A 26,926-nucleotide genomic window follows, 5' to 3' on the forward strand; every position below is an offset into this window, starting at 1 on the left:
GACAATGGGCATGAAACACGTATACTCAGTAAATTCTAACAAGGCATTGTGAGAAGAAATGATGCAGAAAAGGTAATGTTCGTAAGTCATTGATTGTCATTACAGAGCAAAACACTATCTATGTACTGGAAGGCCATTGAGCAAGTCATTCATGGTGAAATCAAGCTTGCTCTGCTTTTCTCAGCCTAGTTGATTAGTTCTTAAAGGAAAACATGGATTCTTTTGAAATTAAAAATTATAAGATAATATTCTGGACATCACTATTGTAACCCTAATTAGTAGTACTCCTCCCCAATAATTGAACATTATGTTATGTATCCAGATTCATCCAACATATAATAATCCTACCAACTGGTCAAGGGTCCCCCTAATAATTAGCAGGAACCAAGAATTTTCATTGAAGAAAATAATAAATGTCAGATCCCTATCAAATAAATTTACATGAACAGAGATGGTTCTTAGATACAGTCATAAGTGTAAGCATCTTAGATCCCTGATAACAAAAAGAGACAGAGAAACACATGACTGGAGAGAACAATATTACGATTCTTCCAGAGTCTAAATCTGAAGCATCAAAAGCAAGAAAAGAACAAATTGAGAATTGGAATATAAAATGATTCAGTTGAAAAGCTTAAATATAAATGGACCAAATCAAGAAACATTTTATCTTATCAAAGACTTAATGAATAGTTTTTACTAAAACATAATGGTCACTTAAACGTAAATTAAACCCTACATGCCGGAATGCCAATGAGCTTGCCATTCATGGAGAAAGCATTGGTAAATAATGTTTATAATTTATATCAGATACCTTAGAAACAGACATACACTAGAAAAGAAATATGAAAAATTTCCTACATGAACATAATTTCAGTTTTCCTCCCTTGATTTATTAACTTCATCTTCATTGATTTTGCTCTCTGAATTGACTTGCATTTCAAGCAACTTGTGTTGTTCCTCCTCATTTTCCTGCGCAGTTGCTTGTTTTGCAGCCTTCGGTTTGCTTGTTGACCGCTGATACATAATCCCACCTAGCATACAAATCAAAAGCCCAACTGTACCCACCCATGTCGAATGCTTGTCCCATACCACAAAATTAATCACAACCGTCAACAACTTGTTCACTATACCAAGAACAGTAAACCCCGTCGCAGAAATCGCCTTGCGACAAGAAAATCCAAAGAAAGAGATCGACAGACCAAACAAACAAGACAATCCAACAGGCAAGACTACCTGGAACGAGTGCCAATCAGACTCATCAGAGATCTCATGCTGAATCTTCTTCAGCTCACCCATTATTAGCAATTCCAGTGGAAAAAGCAGAAGAGCCTCAAGGTTGTTGTACAATACCAGTCCCCAAGTGTTCAAACCAATGGTCATAACCACATGCTTTATGTAAACAAAATCAATGGTCATGCTAACCAAATACGCCACCGCCCAGGTATAAGCCATGAACGTGAACTGATAATCCGTAGCAACATAAAGCACGCTCCCGGCGAAGATAGTAGCCAGCGAGGCCCACGTCTTTGCCGAGGGCCACGGCTGATGCAAGAACAAAGTCTCCCCTACCGCAACAAAAAGAGGAACAACCGACCGGAACACAATAAATGTATCAACATTGGCATGGAGGAGCAACTCGCTGTTGGTGAAAAGTGAGAGGTAAAAGATTATAGCCGCGGGAAGGAACCGCCACATTGTAAATAAATGAAGAGAATCATGCTCAATGAACTTGAGCTTCCCGCAAAGGAAAACACCAGCAGCACTGGTGAAGTACTGTAATGCAGTTAGGGCACCAGGGTAAGGGAATTTCATCACAGCCCATTTGTTAATAATAGATAGCAATGATGCAGATAAACAATATCCACCAGCTACACCATAGACTGAAATTTGTTGCTTAATTGAAGTGTACCATGTTCCATCACTATCATTCAGATTCAGATTCAGATTCAGACCCTTTTGAACAACATTGGGGTTATTATTAGGGTTTTCCACGTCATTATCTTTAGACATCTGAACACAACCCAAAAATTCTACATTATATGTTGACAACATCAATGAGAAATCTACGTGTAAAAACAGATCCATTTTGAGTGTAGTGTGGGACAGAGTGTTGTGAAGCCAATTGTGTTGAAGAAATAATGAATAGAAAGAGGAAATTGAGAAATTGGACTCACCAGAATCGAATTGAAAGAGAATTGAAAAAACGGTGTCGCTTGCTCGAAATGCGGTGCACGAGGGTGCAGTGTTTGGAGAAGAAGAATAACGAAGGTTTGGTTTGTGGCAGTGTTTTGGATTCAGTAGAAGAAGGATTGGGGCACAGGGTGGGAATTTTGAAACTTGATTGAGGGGTCAATTGTCCAAAACACAAGAGAAATTGGAATCACCAGCTTCGGGGACGTTGCTGCAGCGCAGCATTTGGATTCTTTTCATTTGATTCATTCTTGGGTTTTGTTATCTCCCTGTATTAAACTAGTTTGATGTTTTCGTGGCTTGCAGGCTGTTGTAAAATAATAATTTGTTGACCTTTTATCAAGGGTTGTGTTTAATGTTTATTTGAAAATTTATTTGATTGATCTTATTGATAATTTTACGTTATTGTAAATTAATAATAGATCTAACATCATGTGATAACAATATTTTTTAAATATTCCAATCGATTTATCATTTCACGACTAGTCTGATTTAGAGTATCTCAAGATTAAAATTTTAAATCTTTCCTAAAATTTGCCTCTAAATATTATTTACCAAAAAAAAAAAGATAAAGATAAATATGTCTCTAATGTTTCATGTACATATTATAAAAAGTGAATGAGAACCACTTAATTTTTCTTTTTTTTCTCCTTAAAACATGTTTGACATATTTTTTAAGCTAAAAATTATTTTTAAGCTAAAGTTAAAAAAAATTAAAAATAAAGTTAAAAATTATTTAATGATTATATAAAAATATTTAGCTTAAAAGCTGTTTGTATAAGCTTTTAACTTTTGATTTTTTTTTTTACTATAAGAAAATTTATTATAAAAACTTTTATAAAAATATATTTGGTTTAACTTTTTTTTTTTTTTTTTATAACAATTTGGTTTAACTTTTGCTTACAAGAAAAAGAGAAACTAAAAAAAAAACTCTCAAACAAGTATTTTATAAGTCTCATTTACTTTTTTATATATTATATGAAATAATTTTATGTCGTGCAATATGAAAAATATATTTCTCGTAAAAAAAACTTACATGATTTGTTATTTTAATAGTGTCTTGATAAAATAAAAGTTCCAATGCCATAAAAAGTAACGTAGAAGGAAAATGCGATGCATCATATGATGCATAGACCAAAAAAAAAAAATTAATTTATTGCTTTTTTAATAAAAAAATTACGAATAAGTAGTCGTTTTGAAATTAATTACGAAAATACAGCAGTGAAACACGCCACAAAGGGGCGTGAGTGCGTGACCAGTTGGAGAGAGACACGCTCAATCTGAGCGTGACCGAGGAGAGAGACACGCCTCATCTGAGCGTGTTTCACTAGGTGCTGCCACGTGTCACAAAAGTCAACAATTTGACCGTAAAACTTTGGAAGTCCCTAACTTTTGACACGGGGATCCGAATTAGGTAAAAAAAATTTTATTCCACATAACTTTTCGAGATCTACGTAATGACATCTCATTTGGCATATTTTGTCTCTCACAAAAAAAATTGAATTTACAATAATAATACCATAAGAACATTTAAACTCAAATTAATAAGCAGAAAACCACTCTCATGATTAGAAACATTCATAATAAATATCCTTATGATTATGGTAAGTTATGATAAGGTTAATTATGTATGTTATTGAGATATATATTAAAAATTTGAATGAAGAAATTTATGAAATTTATAATTTTATTCGATTAACATCTGTCGGTGACAGAATATCGAATAATTTATATTAAAAAGTTAAGTGAGTGCTTTTTGTTTTATTTTGATTTTTAAGTTTTTGTTCATGATTATAAAAATGTTAGATTATTTTTAGTAATAATTATAAGGTAACAAAGTCATGTCATTTTTAATAATTATGGTATCATTGTTGTAAATTCAATTTTTTTTGTGAGAGACAAAATATGCCAAATGAGGTGTCATTACGTAGTTCTCGAAAAGTTATGTGGAATAAAAAAAAATTACCTAATTCGAATACCCGAGTCAAAAGTTATGGACTTCTAAAGTTTTACGGTAAAATTATTGACTTTTGTGACACGTGGCAGTACCTGGTGAAACACGCCCAAATGGGGCGTGTCTCTCTCCAACTTGGTCACGCCCCATGTGCGCGTGACTCACACTTAGGTCGCGCCCCACATGGGCGTGTTTCTCTTTATTGGAACACGCCCCATGTGGGCGTGTTTGACTACTCTATTTTTGTAATTAATTTCAAAATGACTACATTTTCGTAATTTTTTATTAAAAAAAATAAATTAATTTTTTTGCCTGCATAGACCATTTTAATATTTTTTTAATCAATATTTACGAGTTTGGGTTCTGTATAGTAGTACGTGGCGCATTTTTATCCGCTAAATTTCCAACTCCCCTCCTACAAATATCCTCAACCAAAATGACCTTACTTTCCTCTTATATTTAACACTGAAACAATTATTTTTACTCCCATATCCCCCTTTCCCTTTTTTTTTAAGGCAAACGGGTAATAAAAACAAGGGATATAATATCTCACATATTATAAAAGATAAAATTTTAATTTTTACATATACATAAATATATATAAAATCTATTCCCCCTGTTAATTATGATGAACCAGAAACCACAGTAGGAAGAGAACGATAAAATTGAATTTCATTTTTCATTACTTGATTAAAAGTTGCATACAGAAGTGAAATATATACAAGGTAAAGAGCCATAACAGAAAGGTGCAAAAAGAGCACTACCCTCCTAACAGAATGTGCAAATCAACACTATCCTCCTAACAGAAACGTGCGTGAGACAAATAACAATACAAAATACCAAAGAGGTGGAAAAGTGGTTACAATCACAATTAAAAAAAAAAATGTATACTAATAGCCTCCCTCAAGATGGAGAGTGGATGTTCAAAACACCCATCTTGGACACCAAAACATCAAATTTGGAGAGAAGCATGGGCTTGGTAAGTAGATCAGCAAGTTGTTTGGAGGAAGGGATAGGAAAAGTCTGCAAGCGTCCTTTGAGAATGTGTTTGCGAACAAGATGACATTCAATCTCAATGTGCTTGGTGCGCTCATAGAAGACCGAGTTAGCTGCTATGTGAAGAGTAGAGTGATTGTCACAAAAGAGATGCGCAGGAGCTGGATGTAAAACATGAAGGTCTTTGAGGAGTGAAAACAGCCATAATAGATCACATCTGACATTGGCCATAGACCTGTATTCTACCTTTGTAGAAGACCTGGACACAGTGTGTTGTTTCTTAGATTTCCAGGATATGAGAGAATCACCAATAAAGATGCAGAAATCAGAAATTGAACGACGAGTTTCTGGGCAAGCAGCCCAATCTAAGTCACAGAATGCATTCAATTGAATAGGAGATGTGGGAGAGAAAAATAGTCATTGGCCAGCGGTATGTTTAACATATCCAAGGAGCTTGTGTGCAGCTTGAAGATGAGGGACCCGAGGAGTAGCCATAAATTGACTCAAACGATTAACAACAAAGAAAAGATCAGGTCTTGTAATTGTAAGATAAAGAAGACGACCAATAAGTCTCTGATACAAAGAAGGATCAGGGAGAAGGTCACCATCAGCGATAGAAAGCTTGAGACCAATATCCATGGAGGTGCTATGAGGCTTACAACCCAACTGACCAGAATCCTTTAAAATCTCCAAAGCATAGTGACGTTGGCAAACAGATATGCCTTTGGTACTGCGAGCAACTTCAAGGCCAAGAAAGTTGTTAAATAACAAGAGAAAAGAGAGGAACATTTGAAATATTTCTGTGTGTATTGACTGATGAAGGCTGTATAATATATAAACAGACTAATGGGCTAAGCCCAAACCTAATATAATCTGACCTAATACAAAATAAGGAAACCCTAATTACAAATAAGGAAACCCTAATTACAATATATTTCTAACACTCCCACTCAAGCTGGAGCGTATAGGTCATATGCACCAAGCTTGTTACATATAAACTCTATTCGAGGGCCCCTCAAAGATTTTGTAAACACATATGCTAATTGCTTATTAGAGGGTACAAAGCTAGTTTTAATTTCACCAGCAAGAACCTTTTCTCGAACAAAGTGACAATCATTTATATATGCTTGGTTCTTTCATGAAACACTGGATTTGATGAAATGTGTAGAGCTGCTTGATTATCACAAATGAGAGTTGCCTGTCCAGTGTCTCCAAACTTAAGTTCTCTGAGAAGCTGTTTAAGCCAGATGAGCTCGCAAGTAGTAGTCGCCATGGAGCGGTATTCTGCTTCAGCACTTGATCTGGCAACTACGCTTTGTTTCTTACTTTTCCAGGAAATCAAGTTGCCTCCAACAAAGACACAATACCCAGAAGTAGATCTCCTATCATTTGGACAACCAGCCCAATCAGCATCACAATAGCCAACCACTTTATCATGACCTTTATCTTCATATTCAAGGTCTTTCCCTGGAGATGCCTTGATATACTTAAGAATACGAATGACTGCATTCCAATGTTCTTGACATGGAGAATTGAGAAATTGACTGACAACACTAACTGCAAAGGAAATATCAGGCCGAGTGACTGTGAGGTAGTTCAATTTTCCAACCAATCTTCTATACTACCTTGAGGTCACCATCCCAAAAGCTAGCTCAAAGGGTGGGAGTGCCCAAAGCCTCATAAACTCCACATTAGTTGCACATACAACCAATGCGGGACTATATATCTTAACACGCCCCCTCACACGAGAGCCCATTGGGCTTGAAGAGTGGAAGATGCAACAGGCCCAGCCTACCTGTGCTAAGAAAGTCCACAAGAGAAAGTGGGGGGCAGCGAGGCTTTGATACCATGTTAAATAACAAGAGAAAAGAAAGGAACATTTGAAATATTTCTGTGTGTATTGACTGATGAAGGTTGTACAATATATAAACAGACTAATGGGCTAAGCCCAAACCTAATGTAATCTGACCTAATACAAAATAAGGAAACCCTAATTACAATATATTTCTAACAAAAGTATTTCAAGGACCCAAGATTTTTTAACTTGAATGTGCTATGTAATGTGGCAGTAAGGAGCTGCACTTCATGATGATTATTAGAAGCAACAATTATATCATCAACATTAACTAAAATAGCAATAAAAAATGAAGTTGTAGAACAAACAAATAGGGAGTGATCAGACTGGGATTGAAGAAATCCAAGTTGTAACAAAGTAGAGGAGAACTTGGCAAACCACTGCCTGGAAGCTTGACGGAGGCCATGAAGGGATTTGTGAAAAAGGAAAATAGCATTAGGAGGAAGAGGGGAGTGGTGAACAGTGTACCCAAGAGGCAAATGCATATAAACATCTTCAAGTAATTGCCCATGAAGAAATGCATTATTGATGTCAAGTTGAACAAGGGTCCAATTATGTATGGCAGCAAGAGTAAGAAGAACTCGTACAGTTGTCAATTTGGCAACCGAAGAAAAAGTACCATGTAATCAACCCCTTCCTGTTGAGTAAATCCTTTAGCCACTAAACGGGCTTTATATCTTTCAAGGGAGCCATCGGAGTTGTATTTAACCTTATAAACCCAACGGCAGCCAACTACATGTTTGGCTGAAGGAAGGGATACAGTAGACCATGTTTTGCTGAGCTCAAGTGCTGAAAGTTCAGCTGCCATAACAGTCTGCCATTCTGGGAGCTGAGATGCCTCAGAGAAAGAAGAAGGCTCAAAGTGAGAGGAAATAGAGTTAATAAAGGCTGTATGAGAATCTGAGAGTTTAGTATAAGAAAGGGAATTTGACAGAGGGTGAGCTGTTGAAGAAGAGCAAATGTAATCATTAAAGTGGACTGAAAGATGGCGAGTTCTCTGAGGACGTGAAGTAATGGGAGTATTTTGAGGAACAATAGAAGTGTCCTCTGAAAAATCAGGTAGGGAAATTGGATGGGATGAATGAGGTAAATAAAAAAAATCAGTAGGAAAAAGGGAGGAAGAAGATTGCATGGCAAAGAGAAAGATATTTTCATAAAAAACAACATCACGAGAAATGAAGGTTTTATGATATTGCAAGTCAAGAAGTTTATAGCCTTTGTAGCCTAGTGGGTAGCCGATGAAAATAGCAGGTAAGGCACGGGGAGGGAATTTGTGGGGAAGTTTAGGAAGAGTGGAGCTGTAACAAAGGCAGCCAAAAACCCGAAGATGATCATAGGAAGATGGTTTGTGAGATAGAAGTTCAAAAGGTGTTTGGGAAGAAAAGAGAGGAGATGGGGTTCTGTTTATTAGGTAAACAACAGTGAGTACACAATCCTGTTTACGTAAAATTGAAAAAGAGATTAAAAATTGTAAAAAGTAAAATCGTAACGTAAAAAAATTATAAAAATTTAAAAGCGTTTGAAATAAAAAAATTTATAAAATTATAAAATTATAATAGTAAATTGAAATTTTAATTACCATAATCTTATAACATAAAATAAAATAAAAATTCCAACACCATAAAAAGTAGCGTATAAGGAAAGTGATATTGCAACATAGGATGCATACGTATAGGAAAAATGAGAACGCAACATGTGCATTGAAAGACTCATTGACCATTTTAATATTTGTTTAATCAATATTTACGCGTTTGGATTGACCATCGATATTTTTTTTATTTTTTTAAATAAATAAAATAATGCAAGGGATTCCACAACATCGGTTAATTTTTATTATTTTAAATCGAGGGTTGTTATTCCTCCCAATTACAATAAATCTTTAATGATGCATTAAAGATTTGGTGTAATTGTCATTCATTTTATAATGTGGATAAAAAATATCACATTATTTAGTCATCTCATCTAGTCAATTGTCATTTAATTTTTAATTTTTTCAGATGCTATAATATTTTTTGTAGGTGCACTACTCCACTCAATCTCCAACTCCCCTCTTGTAAATACCGTTAACCCAAATCATTTAATTCTCCTTTTATATCGAACACCCAAACCCTTTTATTTTCACTCCCATATTCTTTCTTCTTTTCTTACTTTAACTATTTTTCGTTTTTATAATAATTTCACAATTTTTAATCGAACAAATAAAATAAGAAAGATTTGATTTTTGAAATAGTAAATGTTTCGAAACAAAGAATAAAAGTTAAAAAATACATATATCTACGTAAATTTTATTATATCAATATTTTCATAAATTTTTGTGAAAGTTCTAATTTTCTCTATTTTAAAATAATTCTTATTTGTATATGAAAATCAAAACTCAAACTCAAAATTATGACTATCCCATTTTTTAAAATGCTGTTACTTCTATCAATTTTATCGATAAAGAAAATAATTATTTCTTTAAAAGTTTTAATTAGATTTAATTAAATTCTCTTTTATTTTACTTGATAAAAATGTTAAGATATAAGAATAAGACGGAATAACTAATATTAATTTAAAATATAATTGTAAATATTATAAATTTTAAACAAATAATTTTTTTGTTTTAGTAAATTAAAGGGCTGAGCCAAAAAAAAAAAAAACTAACTAACAGTCTAAATATTCACAAGCACAACTTATTAGCCTCTATAAGAGGCCATAAATCTAAGGTGGTGTTTGGTTGAGGAGAAATTTTTTTTTACTGAGGAAGTATGATTAGTAGGAATATGGTGGGAAAGAAATTTTGGTAGGAAAATTAAAAAAAAGTTGTTTGGTTGACCAAAATTTTACCGAAAAAATTGGGTAGATTTTTATAAGTTTATGTTTGTTTGAAGATAAAATATTGATGGGAAATGGATTAAAATTACCAAATTAACCCCTTTATAATTTCTGAATATCAAGATATCTCTCCTCCCTCGACCATATATCTGTCTGTACCTCACCAAATCGGCCGCTTGTGTTGAAACCAGCAACTTGTGCTTCGAAATGGAACGTGCTACACAAATGGAACCAGCAACAGTAAGCCCTTGTCTGTTCACGGACTCTTCTTTGACACATCTGGGTTTCATGGGTCGTAACGAGGTTTCGGTTTCAACCTTGGGTGTTTCAGATCAGCATCAAAGAAGATTGTGATATTTACCGCAAATACTAGCGCGATCAGTGATGTCTTCTGCAACCCACAAATGGAATATGATGCTTGTCACACAGCTTCGGATGGGTAGTCCACAGATATTTTGTTCACATGTGGTCGCAGAAGAAGAGTATTATTGTCAGCATTTTCTTCCCTTTTTTTCATTTATTCGGTTTCTGAACAAATACCACCTTCTCAAATGGATTCTCAACAGTGTATTATCCCATTTTTTACATGCAATCCAATTTAGCTAGGCATATGTGTTTGATGGATAAAATTGAAGATTTCCTTCTACCAAACATGGAGAAATCACAATGCCACCTCCACTTCCCTAGGATAATTTTGAAAAATCCTAAACCAAACACTACCTAAGGGAATATCATTATCATAGTACAATACAAAGTCTTCGAGGCAAAAATATGTCAAGCGTGGTGAATTATATTTTTGTTAATTTTGATATCTCCCTCCTAAAATAGAAAAATGCTCACAAAGCAAATACACATTTTGCATCACACACTCACACAACAGAATATCTAACAATAAAATTCTATCACCTATCAATTATAACAACCATATAAGCTATAACAACCTTTCAAGTCAGTCCCTAATTTCTCTCACTTGTCTAACAATATACTAATTAGCCATATGTATTAGTGAATTTCAGAGTTTCTCCAGGATCAAAGAAATCAACAGGGGACCATGAAAATATCTTTCCAATCCAACGCTTAAGGCCGTTGAAGAAAAGCAGATGGAATAGAACCTGCAAACCATATTCTCCATGTGGTGTTCGCATGTGTGCAGTCACAGACTCACAGTCAGTGACGGAGCCAGGGTCCACATGGAGTCCGGTCAAAAAATTATATGTGTATTTATTTTTCTTAATTTTAGTTAGTTTATATCATAATATATTTAAATTATATTAAATACAAAATACTTGAGCAGACAATATCAAAAAGAGTTATAATTTTATTAAAAAATTTTTAATTTATTAACTATATTTAAAATTTTTTATATAAGTGAAAATGGAATACATAACTTAATACAACTTACTCAAATTTCTCACCAAATATATTTTATTTTTTTGATAGGGCCAAATTATAATTAATTATATAATTATATATGATAAATACAATTTGTTAAAATTTAGTCCGGACCGAAGTCACCCCAGCCAACACGTGGCTCCGCCACTGCTCACAGTCACGGAGGAAATGCAAAATATCCTCCTCTGAATTTTGACAAATAGGGCAATAAGGTGAATCCATCCCAATGTTATGAATATTTTCGCGTGAGAAGACGTCCATGCACGTTGCAACGTTAACCACATGAAGATAGGATCACGAGACAACAGCGACGCACTCGGAATTTTTTAGAGGCAAAAATAAAATTTTAAAATTATAAGTATAGTATTATAAAAACTAATAAGAAATACTAGCTATGATAAATATTTTTTACTTTTAGGGAGGGATTAACTATTAGGCAGCATATAATTTAGGGAGGGATTAACTAATAATTAAGGATCACCTGACCTTGTCGAGAATACCAGAATATACTTCTTCCTCATTCCATAACCATGAGGCAGCATATCTCACCCAAATATCTTCCCAAAGAATGGGCGTGAGTAAAACCACTAGAAGAAACAATTTCAGAAGCTTAACCTTTGATTTCGACAATACTCGAGTGAGGGATTAGTCTTAGATTACGACTAGAGGATACTCTTGAGATTATTTTTTAAAAAAAATTCACATCCCACTAGCTTAACCTTTGATTTCATATTAATTATTCGTCCTTCATGTATGAAGAAAACTTGAAGAATCATCATCGTGTTACTCTTGACTAAGAGCTTGTTTTGTATGAGTTTTTTTTTTTTTTTTTTTAATCAAGAAGGAATTTTTTTATTAATAAAATTAATTTTTATTTAATATGTGTAATTTGGGTGCAACTTCCAAAAAAAGATTTTTTTTAAAAAAAAAGAGAGTTATAATTATAGCTTTTGAAAAATAGAAATAATTAAAAAGCCAAATATTTTTCTTAAAATCCATTTTTTTTCCCAATCCGACTCTACCACTCCAATTACTTTAACGGTTTAACCCCATCACCACTACTATCAATACATGCCCTACTTGGAGTTTTTTATATAAAAAAAAGCTTATTAGTTTTAGCATCCAAACAATTTCTTTTATTATAAATACTTTTTATATAATTCATCCTAACGAAAGGTTATTTTAACTTTTAAAAAAATTCTTCTTAAAAAAAAATCCAAATTCATTTGGAAGGGTTTTTTTTCCATCAAGAAACAATTTTTTTTTTCAAGATACAAGTATTTTTATTTAATATGTGCATAAAATGTGACTTTTGATGAAGAGAAAATCAAAAGCCTAAAATCAAATATTTTAATAAAAATCTATTTTTGTGATAACCCCACCAACCACTCCCACTCCACCACCAACACTATTATCACATATTATTTTAGTAATTTTATACAAAAAATGCTTAATAATTTAAACAATATTTTATTTGAAAATAATTTTTTACTCCATCTAATAATAAAGTAACTTAAAAAAAGTCATTTATAAAAAACAAACCAAACAAAAAATATTATTATTATTTTTTAATTCCATCCAAAGCGGCACATGTTCTCCATGCATAAAAAATCAGTTGTTTCTCTCCTTCAAAAGCCCATCCAAATTACCTTTGAATTTTGCTTCCTTTATATCCCCTCTTGTACAGTTTTCTCCCTATTCCACCATTTTTTTTTGGGTTTTGAACTCGGCATGGCATCACAACAACAGCAACAAGAAAATGAAAGAACGATTCCGATCAAAGTATTGGTGGACAAAGAAAGCAACAAAGTTGTTGCTGTTGAAGCAACAAAGGACTTCGTTGACACTCTCTCCAGCTTCTTGTCCCTTCCACTTGCCACCATCATTCGCCTTCTCAACAACAATCAACAACTCTCACAGTCACCATTCCTTGGCAATATCATCAATCTCTATGAAAGCGTTCAAAATCTGGCACCAAGTGATTTTTGGAACAATGTTTGCCAGCAAATGTTTCTGCGTCCCAGAAACCCCTGCGAATCACTGTGCTTGAAGCTCTTCTTGAACGTTGATGACACAGAACCCACAAAAAAGCTTCTTGTGTGTGATACATGTAACAAGTTTACAACTTTTCCGAACTTGGATTGCATTTGTGGGAAACCCATTACAAAACAACCTCATAATTTGGATTCTGAAGGTCAAGGGAATAGTGTGGAAGCCAAAGGTGGAGTTTTTGTGCAAGAAAATGGGTCAATGTTTCTGGTCTTTGATGATTTGAAGATTGTACCAAGTTCTCTGGTGACCTCCTTTGAGCTGTTGCTGCAATTAGGCTATTCAGACATCACTCAATTAGAGGAAGTAACCCATAACCTTGGCAAGCAGGAGGTAATTGTGTTGTTATTTAACAAAAAAATCCGTTTTACTTTTTGAGTTTGCATTTGATCTTTAGACCATTCTTGACCCTTTAACTTTAAACTCAAGATATTAGGATATTTGAGGTCGTTTGGTCGACAGGATAGGATAAGGGTAGGATATGATACGGGGCTGACAAGGGTAGGATATGATATGTGGCTGATAAGTAGATATCATGTTCCGTGTTTGATGAGCACCTGATTAGTAATCCGATAAGATTATGTAGACAATAGGATAAGAAATCATGTATTGGATAGGATAAAGTGAGACAATAGAATAAGTTAATCATATCCTATTGACCCACCAAACAAGAGATAAAAGTAGGATATGATAAGTTATCCTATCCTATCTTTCTTTATCAGGTGCTCCAAACAGGCCCTTGGTATTTGACGTATTGTCAGAATTTAATCAGTCTCTTATTCTAATAACAACTGAATTTCAACACAAGGTACCTTTGTGCCTAAATATTGTTCATGTTTTAAGCTTAAAAGGACTCTTGGGAGGGTACGTGTTTTCTGATAAATTTATTGATATGCTAATAAGCAGATTAACAAATATTGGTTAATAATACTAATTTTGGCTAGTTCTTGATGTTATGGTGGATTACTTCATTGGTCTTTGTTATATGTTATTCCTGTTGCTTGGTTTAGTTTAATATCTTGTGTTTCTATTATGTAATTTCATCTTGTTTGTGAAATATATTTTCTTTCAACACAAAAAAAAACAGTTATTTTCGTTTGGTTTGTTTGTTATTTTTTACTAAGAAAACCCTTCTGTTTCATTCTTATGTATAGATTTTAAATCTACTCAAGTATACCTTAACCTCTCATGAGCCTCTGACGAATACAATATTGGCAAGTAACTCTAAGAAGAAAGATAATCCACCAAACCAGTTTGCATCCGCAATTAGAGTGAAGCCTCCCTCCAGTGACAGTAAAATGGATGTCAAGATAGTGCGAAGTAAGTCTCAAAAGAAGATAATTTTTGCAGAAGCCAAAGAAGATTTTGTTGACTTCATGTTTAGCTTCCTCACCATTCCATTGGGGTCCATTGTAAAACTTTTGGGTTGCCACTCTTTTGTTGGATGCATTGATAATCTGTACAAGAGTGTGGAGACCTTAGACTCTTCATGGTGTACTGACTCACGTTCTGTGTTACTTAATCCTGGTGTAGTACCACAGTTTGGTTGTCCAAATCAGCCCCTCAACATTCCTGATATAAAACCTCCTAACTATTATTATGGTACCGGGACAATAAGGCAAGTTCCTGGTTATTCTTATAGAACAGAAGAAGTAGTCAGAACTGGGGGAGTGATTTCCAAGTCACAGGCATCAATTTCAAAAGTAAGATCCGTGACTGCGCTGGACCCAAGATCCCCCAACAGATCGTTAGAAGGTGTTGTGGGGTTTGTGAAGAGACCAGCATTATATGCTGTAGGAGATGATCTGAAAGTGAAATCCATGTCTGCTAATTCCTGCCTTTCTTATTTAAAAGAATTAAGTCTCCCCCTTGATGATCTTGAAGTGAAGGTGATAAGCATTAGTGAGGCAGAGGTAAGTTGGCTGTTGTTACTGAATTTATCAAACTTTGTTTTAACCTCTTTGATCCTCTTCCTTTCTTTTTCCCCAAGTTGAAAACATAATGTGATACCTATTTCTCATTTACTTCTTCCCTTGTGGTGCAGGCTTTAAGCCTTCTTGGAGCTTCCTTGACATCAAAGTTTACACTGACTAATGGACTGGAAGACTTTTTGAATGTGCCAAAACAAGATTCAACTTTGACATCAAAGTATTCACAAACTAGTCGGCTTGATGATCTTGTAAAGAAGCCTAAACTAGAAACCTGAATTCTAACCACTTGCTGTTCCCACCTTTGTTTTGAACAATAACCAAGAAGATCTTGGACCTTGGTTGCAATATGATTTCTTTGTGATTTTCCTTTACCTATTATTACCACTTACTAGTTTTAGGTTCTTCTAATTAGTTCGATGGACTTACTTAAGTAATGAAATACTTCATAACTATAATAATGAATATAAACACCACCTTTGCTTCTTGTTATTGCTATCATTCTTCATCTTGTATCTTCTGTTACTATATAGTATATACATATCATTAAGTTGCTTATTCTGCAAAGTGCAGACATCGTATGCAGAATTCTTTAGCTAGTCTTTACTTGGTAGAACACATTTGGCAGGACTTACAACACTACTGGAAAAAAATGCTTGAATGCTCTATGAAATAACTGAATGATTAATTCCATTACTTTGAACAGAATAAGGGTTTTTTATGAAGTAGCTTTTTGAGTGATCTGAGAGGGAGGAAAAACATTAGGAAAGGTATATGGGTTCACCAGTTTTTATGTTCTGATGATAGAACGGATAAAATTAGCTCCGTAGATAAGATTTTGAGCTCTGAAGCTTGATAATTAAGGGTTTATTTAGATATCTTTGTTACTTGAAAAGGTGTGTTTAAATATAAGTAGTATTATGCACCATTCATATGGAATCATGAACAAATGATAATTGGAATCATGTATACAGAATAAGCAACTAGTTTATTTAATTTAGTAAATTTGCAGGGAAAATGTTCCAATAGCTCAAGTGTGTCTGCTGGAGATAGAAATTAGCAGGGTTGATAAAGAGAAACGCTTGATTATGTTACGGTTCATTGATTATCAGACGGTCTTGTTGATATGAATAGGCAAATGGGTTTGGCTTAATGGCAATGCATTTTTGATTGGTCATATTATATATTTTAATTAGAGGGCTGAGCCTTTGGAGTAGCAGTAAGTTATTCTGTGATCCAAAGGTCACGGTTTTGAGTTTGAAAAACAGTCTATTTGCCAAAATGCAAAGGTAAAAAAACTGTATACAGTTGACCCTCACCCATATCCTTGTAATTTGAAAAACCTTGTGCATCATAGATTTGTCATTTATATAATATATTATTAATACATGTATTTTTTATAGAAATTTCTCTTTTCTTATTTTTTTATTATTGGTATTGCAACCTCATAGTTTGTTATAACAAACTTTGGCAATTGATGGGATATATAGATGCAAACCTCCTATACAGTGGTGTTACTCATAAATGAAACAAATATTAAGTTTTACTTTTTTGTTCTTCTGGTGTATATATTCTAACATGGTATCAGATGATCTCCTTTAGCCTTTGCCTTTTTCATGGCTCGTGGCAATACCGTTTCTCCAATTTGGATTCCACCTCTAATTCTTCTGTCCATAACTCCCCTATTCCTATGGAGGATTTTACTAGCCCTTATTTTCTTCACAGTGGTGATTATCTAGGCATCGACTTGGTTACTCACATTCTCACTGGATCTAATTTCAACTCTTGAAGTCGGGCTATACTTATTGCCTTGACTGCCAAGAAAAAAAAATCATGTTTTGTGGATGGATCTTGTCCTCGTCCCTCCTTTGATGATCTTCTTTTTGGAGCAAGGAATTGTTGCAATTCCACAGTGATATCTTGGATGCTTAACTCTGTTTTAAAGGATATTGCTGATAGTCTTATGTATTTTCCTAATGCCTATGATCTTTTGAATGATTTACGAACCATATTTCATAGGGCTAATGGTCCTTGCATTTTTCAACTTAAGCAGCAAATATCTTCTATTCACCAAGGTGCTCTTGATATTAATGGCTACTACACCAAACTCAAAATTCTTGTTGTTGCACCATTTTTTGGTTTGGAATGTGCTATGGCATCCCAACAACAGCAACAACTACGAGAAGATGAAAGAACGATTCCGATTAAAGTATTGGTGGACAAAGAAAGAAACAAAGTTGTTGCTGTGGAAGGAACCAAGGACTTCGTTGACACTCTCTTCAGCTACTTGCCACCATCATTCGCCTTCTCAACAACAACCAACAACTGTCATAGTTACCATTCCTTTGCAACATCAACAATCTCTACCAAAGCGTCCAAAATCTCACACGAAATGATTTTTTGAACGATGTCTGCAAGGAAATGTTGTTGCATCCCGGAAAATCCCAGTGAAGCACTGTGCTTGAAGTTGTTCTTGATTACGCTGCACCTACACTTCAAAAGATGTGTCGTATCGAACACTCCCCAACGCCTCGACACTCCCAGATATTCTGATATGCTAAACATTTATAGTATTTGAAATTTCACCACCACCACCACGATGTCACCGCCACCTTCACCCACCGCCACTATCACTACCACCATGCCACCGTCACCACCACTGTTACCAACCACCACTACCATCGTCGCAGCCACTGCCGTCACCACCATCACCACAACAACCATCGCCACCACCGCAGCCACTACCGTCACCACCACCACCATGCCATCACCGTCACCAATACCACTACCATCACCATGTCATCGCCATCGCCACCACCACCACCACCATCACCAACCACCACCATCGCCGCAGCCACTGCCATCACCACCACTGCCGCCACTGCTACTGCGAGGACCCGCACCGCTAAATTAGGAAAATTAATAGTTTAATTATGAATTTAGGAAATATTCCATAATTAATATAGGATAATAATAAAGAAATCGTAATTATTAATATCAAGTCACTTTTCGAAAAAAGAGTGCGAATACTGTATATTTCGTGGTATAAATGAGTAATGACGAAATGACCCAAAAAATAGAAATAAAAATATGAATATTCCTAGAAAATATGCTAAGTTAATATTTTAAAGTTTGGAGGAAAAATAATTAAGAGTTATTAGAACTAATATCGGGTGTCGTAAGTGAGCAGTGTCTTAAATAGCGAAGACACACTTGATACTCTTATTCCCCCATAAAACCTATGTAACTCTCTCTCATTCTAAACCTAGAACACCTCTCTTCTCCATTCCCAATAAAGATTGCATTTTTCTTCATGGGAGTTAGCAAAGAACTCACTTTTTTTCATTTTCCTTCATCTTGATCCCTCTAGCCACTTGAAAGCAAGTATCTTGGGGTAGAAAAATCTATCCTTGGTGTGTTCTTGTTGCTGTCTTGGGGTGGGAAGTGTGATTCTTGTGTGTTTTGAGAGTTGGAACCAACATCAAGTTGCTTGGAGGTTCTTGGTGGTGAGTGGAGTGATTTGCATCACTTCATTTTCATGCACAGTGCTTGGCAGAAGCAAAGTGTGGACTTGTGACCTTGAAGACCCTTCTTTTCACTGTTGTTGAGCTTTAGGTATATATTCCAACCTTTCCTCTAAGGCTTTCTTTGAAAAGGTTGAGTCTTGAGTATGAATAATGAGTAAACATGATAACCTAACGGATTACTTGCTTGAAAACACATAAAAACGTGTACTTGAACCTTGTTAGTGTAAAAATGAGACCTTGAAGGGATATCTTCGCGAAAATGCATTTCTGCATTTTTGTCGCGAAATATCTGAATATGATATCCGATATTGGGTTGAGGATATCCGGATATTGATATCCGAATATTCTATAGTTTTTGATTTTTATGGTGTTTTGCTTATATAGAACCTAGTTTAATTATATAGGACCCTTAATTGAATTGTAAGGACTTCTGTTGAATTAATCTAAGCCTAAAACCATGAAATTTAGTGCTTGGGGCTTCAGGAGACGCCTGCAGTATGCGAAACGAAAAAGAAATAGAGTCTCGTTAGGCTTGAGGAGCTAGTACATGTTTATTGATGGTATGTATGCTGTGAAAATAGATTATGACCTTGCTGGACTTTGTGTTGGTGATATCTTTGGTGACCCATTGGACATCACATGTTGTTGGAGGACTTAGCTGACAGGTAAGCTTCGTGTTCTCTGGGTTAATCCTTTGTTTGTTCCACTAAACTCCATGGGAGGATGGTTATGTGCATGGTATGTTTTTAGAAATTGATTTATGAATTGATATTACTTGAAGGATTTGGAAATGGATGTTAGCATGAGGTGTTGATATATATATGCGTGGTGGTAATAGCATTACCTACACGGGGCAAGTTGCAGTCTGAGTGTAGGGCACAAAGGGGAAGCCTCGTGTTTTGTGGTATGCTGCAGACGTGCGTAGAGTATACCTTCTCTGGCCAATAGAATTGATTTGTTAGCTATTACACACTCTATCACCAAGTTTTAACACCCAAAGCAATCTGTAGCCAAAGGCCTTTTACACCAAACCACCTTGGGGGTCCTATTAGTTAAGACTCAAGGGAGATTGTGCTACCATATCTTCTCTGCAGTTGGTCGCCGATGATGTTGTTTTCATAACAGTCTGCACATAATAGGGTTCTTTAGTTCTGGGTATTAACCATCCCTCCGAGATACTACCATATGATTATTTTTTCTTCCCTTGATTATACCACCACCAGGAACAATAAAAGCAAGGAACAACACAAATTCCATTAATGAAAATAGACTTACATAATAAGTTCAACTTAAGACAAAGAGAGATACTTCTACTTCACCCTTGCCTACTAAAAAGACTCAACTTATGCAAAGAATATTGCAACAGAAAAACAAAGAGAAAGAAAAGAGAAAAACGAAAATGGCCTGAGAGCAGCACCAAGAAAAAGATGGTGAAACTATCCAAAGACTATTTAAATGTTGGCCTTCCTTCCTATTTATAGGCTTCAGATCTTTCATATGTGTTGTCTTGGCCATTAATCTTCATCCAACGGTCAGGATTGCGTTTTGCTGGTTACTTATTACTTTTGCTTTTCTCTGATTTTGTGTGTTGTTTTGATACTACAAAAGCTGATGATATTGTTTTCATTGGCTGTTGGTTGCTTATAGTAGGTGTTTTCTTCTCTATCTCTCTCTTTCCTGTCACTTTGTCAGTAATCATTACATGTTCCCTTTTTTAGCTTTCATTTTCTTTACCCAAAGTAATTGCATTAGGTTATTGATTGGGCTTCTCAAATTGGTCGATGGGCTCCTGAAATATAAAACAACATATTACGCCAAAAAAGTATTTAATTTAAGTCATTTTATACTCAATCACGTCCTTGCTCCTTATTTCAAGATTTGCCCCGGCCATGTTTACAGAAAAGTGCTCCTGAATGCAAAATTGAATTTAAGTAACAAAAATAATTTCAAAAAGTGGGAAATTTAATAGTAAAATATACAAGATAGCTATCAATTTTTGATATCTATCAGGCTCTAGCCCATGTGGATCCAAATAACCATGCTCTTACTTATTGGGCTTGTATGTGAACATACTATTGGTCTATATTATTAATATATATATCCAACAAATATTTGCCTTAAATCCTATCTAAACTTAAGAGAAAAGTAGTGTAGCGTAAATTCGCATCCCATGAGCTTAACCTTTGATTTCATATTAATTACTCCTCTATCATGTGTGATGTAACATCCCCTATAATTTGCTAGCATAAAGGATATCACATTAATTTTTAAATCTTATTTTAAATAAGAGAATAAGAATTATAATGAGATTCTAATGCAGTGGATATAAAATAAGGCATATGATCAAATTTTCTAAGAATTTAATTATACAGAAATCAAGTTCACTATTTCATCTGAAATAGCCTAGATTACATCATAATCTAAATTAAAAAAAAAAACATATTTTATTCTATCAGTCATTCCACTGAACTCCGCACAATCTCCGAAGTCTTTGCCCACAGTGCTTCTTCCTACTCTAAAGCTACACATACTGGCATACTTATTTTCGAGAAAGGTTAGCATAAAACAAACAAACATGAGATAAATCTCAATAATATTGGAATTTTCGAACTATAACCATTCCAGTCTCTTTAGTGAAAAATATCATTATCTCAAAATATGTTTTTAATAAGAAAATTATATCATGAATAATAAATATAAGCTCAGACCTTTGTGGGTTCTTTAATCAGTCATACCCAAATTTTTGTGAGTTCTACCCAAACCTCTGTGAGTTCTACCCAAACATTTGTGGGTTCTTCATACAAACATACTCAAACTTTTGTGGGTTTCTTCATACAAACATATAAAAGAACATATAGTCTTTAACTGAAATGATTAATGCTCACATTTTGTGAGCGCCCAAATTTTGTGGGCTCTGTATGTGAAAGGTTCTGTATAGCAGAGCTCAAGCCATGATAAAGGTCCATTACTCTATAACCATTCTGACCCCCTTGTAGGTCAGTCAAATCAGAACCATTCAGTAAAAGATTACATATTCCATAATATTCAATTGGTACCAAAGGAATTCCTTAATTCTATAGTCTTGATTTAAGACTTCAAATACACAAACTCAAAGATGACCGATAAACCAAAAGAATAGAAAAGATTCATGAGAAAATATTTAGACAGAGTAACGACACATTCACAGCTTTTAAAGAAATAATTTCAAAATATCAACTTTACATATAAAATAAATGAAAAGAATAAAATAATGAGAATGAAGTTTTCTCCCAATATTACCTTCCTTTTTTATTTTTTTTTATTTTCTTCTCTCGGTTCTGTTTCCTTATTCTTTTCTCCTCTCCCTTCCTTCGGTTTCTCTCTTTCCTTTCTGACTTTTTTCTTCTTTTCCTCTTACTTTCTATTTCTATTTCTTTTCTTTCGTTATCTCTCTTTCTATCAGGTGCTAATATATATATATATATATATATATATATATATATATATATATATATATATGGAGTAGGATTCTTTGACACATGTGTCAAATTTAAAGTTTGACACTGAGGGACGTTAGATAAAAAAAGATCAATGGTGTCATATGCTTATAAATCAGAGTCGTTTATCTTTTTTGATCTGACGGCTCTCAGATGAGGTGTCAAACTTAAAATTTGACACTAATGTCAACGACGCTTGTATCTTGACAATGGCGTTCTCGGCGCCTTTTTTTTTGGTATTACATATGAAGAAAACTTGAAGATTTATCATTGGATGAGTTTTTTATTCATCAAGAAGGAATTTTTTTAATAAATAAAAGTAATTTTTATTTAATATGTGTATTTGGGTGCAACTTCCAAAAAAAAAATTAAAAAAAGAGTTAAAATGATGGCTTTTGAAAAATAGAATAAGAAGCCAAATATTTTTCTTAAAATCCATTTTTTCCCAATCTGACTCTATCACTTCAACTACTTTAACCGCATCACCACTACTACCAATACATGTCCTTTTTTAATTTATTTGTTTATAAAAAATACTTATTTTTGCAATAAAAAACTTATTAATTTTAGCATCCAAACAAATTTTTTTATTATATATACTTTTTATATAATTCATCCACATGAAAAATAATTTTAACTTTTAAAAACAATTCTTCTAAAAAAAATTAGAGTTCATTTGGAAGGTTTTTTTTCCATCAAGAAACAAATTTTTTTTCAAGATACAAGTATTTTTAGTTAATATGTGCATAAAATGATGTGACTTTTGATGAAGAGAAAATCAAAATATATTTTTGTTACAACCCCCCCCCCCCCCAAAACCCATAATTGGGGTTCGCAAAAATGAGCAAATCTGTCAGGTTAGTTTGTAACCCGTCAAAAATGAGTCGGGTTGAGTAGGCAAAAATAAGCTGCCAACCCGCGAGTCAAACAGGTAAGCTAGTGGTAGAGTTTTTTTTTTTTTTAAAAAAATAAAAATATAATATACATAAACGGACAAAACCAACACATGTTGACATCGTCTTTCTTCCTTCTCTAAACTTCACTCCCTAATCTTCTCATATCGCTGCCATTTTTATATTGTTAGGCTATGCTGACTTTGTTTAGTTCAAATATCTTATCCGCTTGATAGCAAGTGGTTCTGATTATTTCTCGATGTTGATGCAAATTTCTTGTGAAGAAAATTCGAAACTAGAACATTTTGCTTTTGCTTCTCGTTCTGTAACCCTTTTCTATTTTGCTTTTTTTATAAACTATTCTGTTTGACAATTGTATTGTTTAAGCTGATGGAAGTCACATAGTTGTTGCATTAATACTACATGTTCATTTAAATAGGATGAAAATAAGTCAATCTGTGAGCAATTTTTGAGCCTACCCGAGAGCCAAATTTTGAGCCAACCCACGAGGCCACGAGCCATATTTTTGAACCAACCTGCTAGCCATATTTTCGAACCAACTCTAACCCGGCTTGTTATTTCGGGTTGCACGCGGGTTGGGTCAGGTCGAGCCGAGTTGACCCGTTTTGCCAACCCTACCCACTACCACCAACACTATTATCATGTTTTTTTTTAGTAATTTTATATAAAAAAATGCTTAACAATTTAAACGTTCAAATAATTGCTTTATCTAAAAATATTTTTTTAGTCCATCTAATAATAAAGTAACTTAAAAAATCCATTTATAAAAAATAAATCTTAAACAAATAATGATAACTCAGTTTTCATAGAAAACTAATATATCTACCAATGCTTCCGGTACTTGTTCTTCGTTTCACGGCCTTGATTAATAAAAGAACAAGATATCTACCAATGTTGTTCATTCTCTTGTAACCCGTGACACCTATAATAGAATCAGCTATTCTTTCATTTGTGTTAGGGGAAAAGTAAATTGTAGATTTTGGGATGCTAACACTTTGGCTAGACATCCTGCAGAATTGATTAAGGCAGTCCATAGTTAAGAGAGCTTGTTCAGTGGAAGCTTCAGAGAAGAGGATTGAATTGGTCCTTACAATCGTCTCTGTTCATGTAAATATTTGTCTTAAATCCCATTTAAATTTAAGAGAAATATAATGTAGCATAAATTCGCATCCCACGAGCTTAACCTTTGATTTCATATTAATTATTCCTCCCTCATGTATGAAGAAAACTTGAAGAATCATCATCGTGTTACTCTTGACTAAAAGCTTGTTTTGCAAATTTTTCTCCCTATTACACCGATTTTTTTTTTTTTTTTTGGGTTTTGAACTCGGCATGGCATCCCAACAACAGCAACAAGAAGATGAAATAACGATTCCGATCAAAGTATTGGTGGACAAAGAAAACAACAAAGTTGTTGCTGTTGAAGCAACAAAGGACTTCGTTGACACTCTCTTCAGTTTCTTGTCCCTTCCACTTGCCACCATCATTCGCCTTCTCACCAACAACCAACAACTCTCACAGTCACCATTCCTTGGCAATATCACCAATCTCTATGAAAGCGTTCAAAATCTGGCACCAAGTGATGTTTGGAACAAAGTTTGCCAGCAAATGTTGCTGCGTCCTAGAAACCCCTGTGAAGCACTGTGCTTGAAGCTGTTCTTGAACGTTGATGACACACAACCCACAACAAAGCTTCTTGTGTGTGATACATGTAACAAGTTTACAATTTTTCCGAACTTGGATTGCATTTGTGGGAAACCCATTACAAAACAACCTCATAATTTGGATTCTAAAGGTCAGGGGAATAGTGTGGAAGCCAAAGGTGGAGTTTTTGTGCAAGAAAATGGGTCAATGTTTCTGGTCTTTGATGATTTGAAGATTGTACCAAGTACTCTGGTGACCTCCTTTGAGCTGTTGCTGCAATTAGGCTATTCAGACCTCACTCAATTAGAGGAAGTAACCCATAACCTTGGCAAGCAGGAGGTAATTATGTTGTTAGTTTAACAAAAAAAATCCGTTTTACTTTTTGAGTTTGCATTTGATCTTCAGACCATTCTTGACCCTTTAACTTTAAACTCGAGATATTAGGATATTTGGTATTTGACGTAGTATCAGAATTTAATCAGTCTCTTATTCTAATAACAACTGAATTTCAACACAAGGTACCTTTGTGCCTAAATATTGTTCATGTTTTAAGCTTAAAAGGACTCCTGGGAGGGTGCGTGTTTTCTGATAAATTTATTGATATGCTAATGAGGAGATTGACAAATATTGGTTAATTAGTATTCTCAATTTTGGCTAGTTCTTGATGTTATGGTGGATTACTTCATTGGTCTTTGTTATATGTTATTCCTGTTGCTTGGTTTAGTTTAATATCTTGTGTTTCTATTATGTAATTTCATCTTGTTTGTGAAATATATTTTCTTTCAACACAAAAAAAAAAAAAAGTTATTTTCGTTTGGTTTGTTTGTTATTTTTTACTAAGAAAACCCTTCTATTTCATTCTTATGTATAGATTTTGAATCTTCTCAAGTATACCTTAACCTCTCATGAGCCTCTGACGAATACAATATTGGCAAGTAACTCTAAGAAGAAAGATAATCCACCAAACCAGTTTGCATCCGCAATTAGAGTGAAGCCTCCCTCTAATGACAGTAAAATGGATGTCAAGTTAGTGCGAAGTAAGTCTCAACAGAAGATAATTTTTGCAGAAGCCAAAGAAGATTTTGTTGACTTCATGTTTAGCTTCCTTACCATTCCATTGGGGTCCATTGTAAAACTTTTGGGTTGCCACTCTTTTGTTGGATGCATTGATAATCTGTACAAGAGTGTGGAGACCTTAGACTCTTCATGGTGTACTGACTCACGTTCTGTGTTACTTAATCCTGGTGTAGTGCCACAGTTTGGTTGTCCAAATCAGCCTCTCAACATTCCTGATATAAAACCTCGTAAGTATTATTATGGTACAGGGACAATAAGGCAAGTTTCTGGTTATTATAGAACAGAAGAAGTAGTCAGAACTGGGGGAGTGATTTCCAAGTCACAGGCATCAATTTCAAATGTAAGATCCGTGACCGCGCTGGACCCAAGATCCCCCAACAGATCGTTAGAAGGTGTTGTGGGGTTTGTGAAGAGACCAGCATTATATGCTGTAGGAGATGATCTGAAAGTGAAATCCATGTCTGCTAATTCCTGCCTTTCTTATTTAAAAGAATTAAGTCTCCCCCTTGATGATCTTGAAGTGAAGGTGATAAGCATTAGTGAGGCAGAGGTAAGTTGGCTGTTGTTACTGAATTTATCAAACTTTGTTTTAACCTCTTTGATCCTCTTCCTTTCTTTTTCCCCAAGTTGAAAACATAATGTGATACCTATTTCTCATTTACTTCTTCCCTTGTGGTGCAGGCTTTAAGCCTTCTTGGAGCTTCCTTGACATCAAAGTTTAGCCTGACTAATGGACTGGAAGACTTTTTGAATGTGCCAAAACAAGATTCAACTTTGACATCAAAGTATTCACAAACTAGTCGGCTTGATGATCTTGTAAAGAAGCCTAAACTAGAAACCTGAATTCTGGATCAGTTGCTGTTCCCACCTGTGTTTTCAATAATAACCAAGAAGATCTTGGACCTTGGTTGCAATATGATTTCTTTGTGATTTGCCTTTATCTATTATTACTACTTACTAGTTTTAGGTTCTTCTATTTAGTTCGATGGACTTACTTAAGTAATGAAATACTTCATAACTATAATAATGAATATAAACACCACCTTTGCTTCTTGTTATTGCTATCATTCTCCAGCTTGTATCTTCTGTTACTATATACATATCATTAAG

At 34.4% G+C, this 26,926-nt stretch overlaps 4 protein-coding genes across 4 annotated transcripts; 2 read left to right on the forward strand and 2 right to left on the reverse strand.

Moving 5' to 3' along the window:
* Positions 1-714: 714 nt before the first annotated feature.
* LOC133283747 (GDP-mannose transporter GONST3) lies at positions 715-2,427 on the reverse strand. The gene is made up of 2 exons (XM_061480659.1): positions 2,175-2,427; positions 715-2,010 (listed from the first exon to the last, which is right to left on the reverse strand). Exon 2 carries the CDS (start codon positions 2,008-2,010, stop codon positions 871-873), a length of 1,140 nt encoding a protein of 379 aa, XP_061336643.1. The 5' UTR covers positions 2,175-2,427; the 3' UTR covers positions 715-870.
* Positions 2,428-5,047: 2,620 nt separating this feature from the next.
* LOC133283753 (uncharacterized mitochondrial protein AtMg00810-like) lies at positions 5,048-7,401 on the reverse strand. The gene is made up of 4 exons (XM_061480667.1): positions 7,374-7,401; positions 7,153-7,266; positions 5,650-5,880; positions 5,048-5,505 (listed from the first exon to the last, which is right to left on the reverse strand). The coding sequence occupies exons 1-4, from the start codon at positions 7,399-7,401 to the stop codon at positions 5,048-5,050; spliced, it is 831 nt and encodes a 276-aa protein (XP_061336651.1).
* Positions 7,402-12,932: 5,531 nt separating this feature from the next.
* On the forward strand, positions 12,933-15,560 carry LOC133283754 (uncharacterized). Its single transcript, XM_061480668.1, has 3 exons — positions 12,933-13,583; positions 14,405-15,163; positions 15,295-15,560. The coding sequence occupies exons 1-3, from the start codon at positions 12,933-12,935 to the stop codon at positions 15,454-15,456; spliced, it is 1,572 nt and encodes a 523-aa protein (XP_061336652.1). The 3' UTR covers positions 15,457-15,560.
* An 8,867-nt stretch (positions 15,561-24,427) lies between these two features.
* Positions 24,428-26,262, forward strand: LOC133283755 (uncharacterized). The gene is made up of 3 exons (XM_061480669.1): positions 24,428-25,078; positions 25,611-26,156; positions 26,251-26,262. Exons 1-3 carry the CDS (start codon positions 24,428-24,430, stop codon positions 26,260-26,262), a joined length of 1,209 nt encoding a protein of 402 aa, XP_061336653.1.
* Positions 26,263-26,926: the final 664 nt, after the last annotated feature.

The sequence above is a fragment of the Gastrolobium bilobum genome, unplaced genomic scaffold (assembly GCF_033153095.1).
Source record: "Gastrolobium bilobum isolate Gb01-03AN ecotype WA unplaced genomic scaffold, APGP_CSIRO_Gbil_v1 utg1608, whole genome shotgun sequence".
Classification (NCBI taxonomy): Eukaryota; Viridiplantae; Streptophyta; class Magnoliopsida; order Fabales; family Fabaceae; genus Gastrolobium; species Gastrolobium bilobum.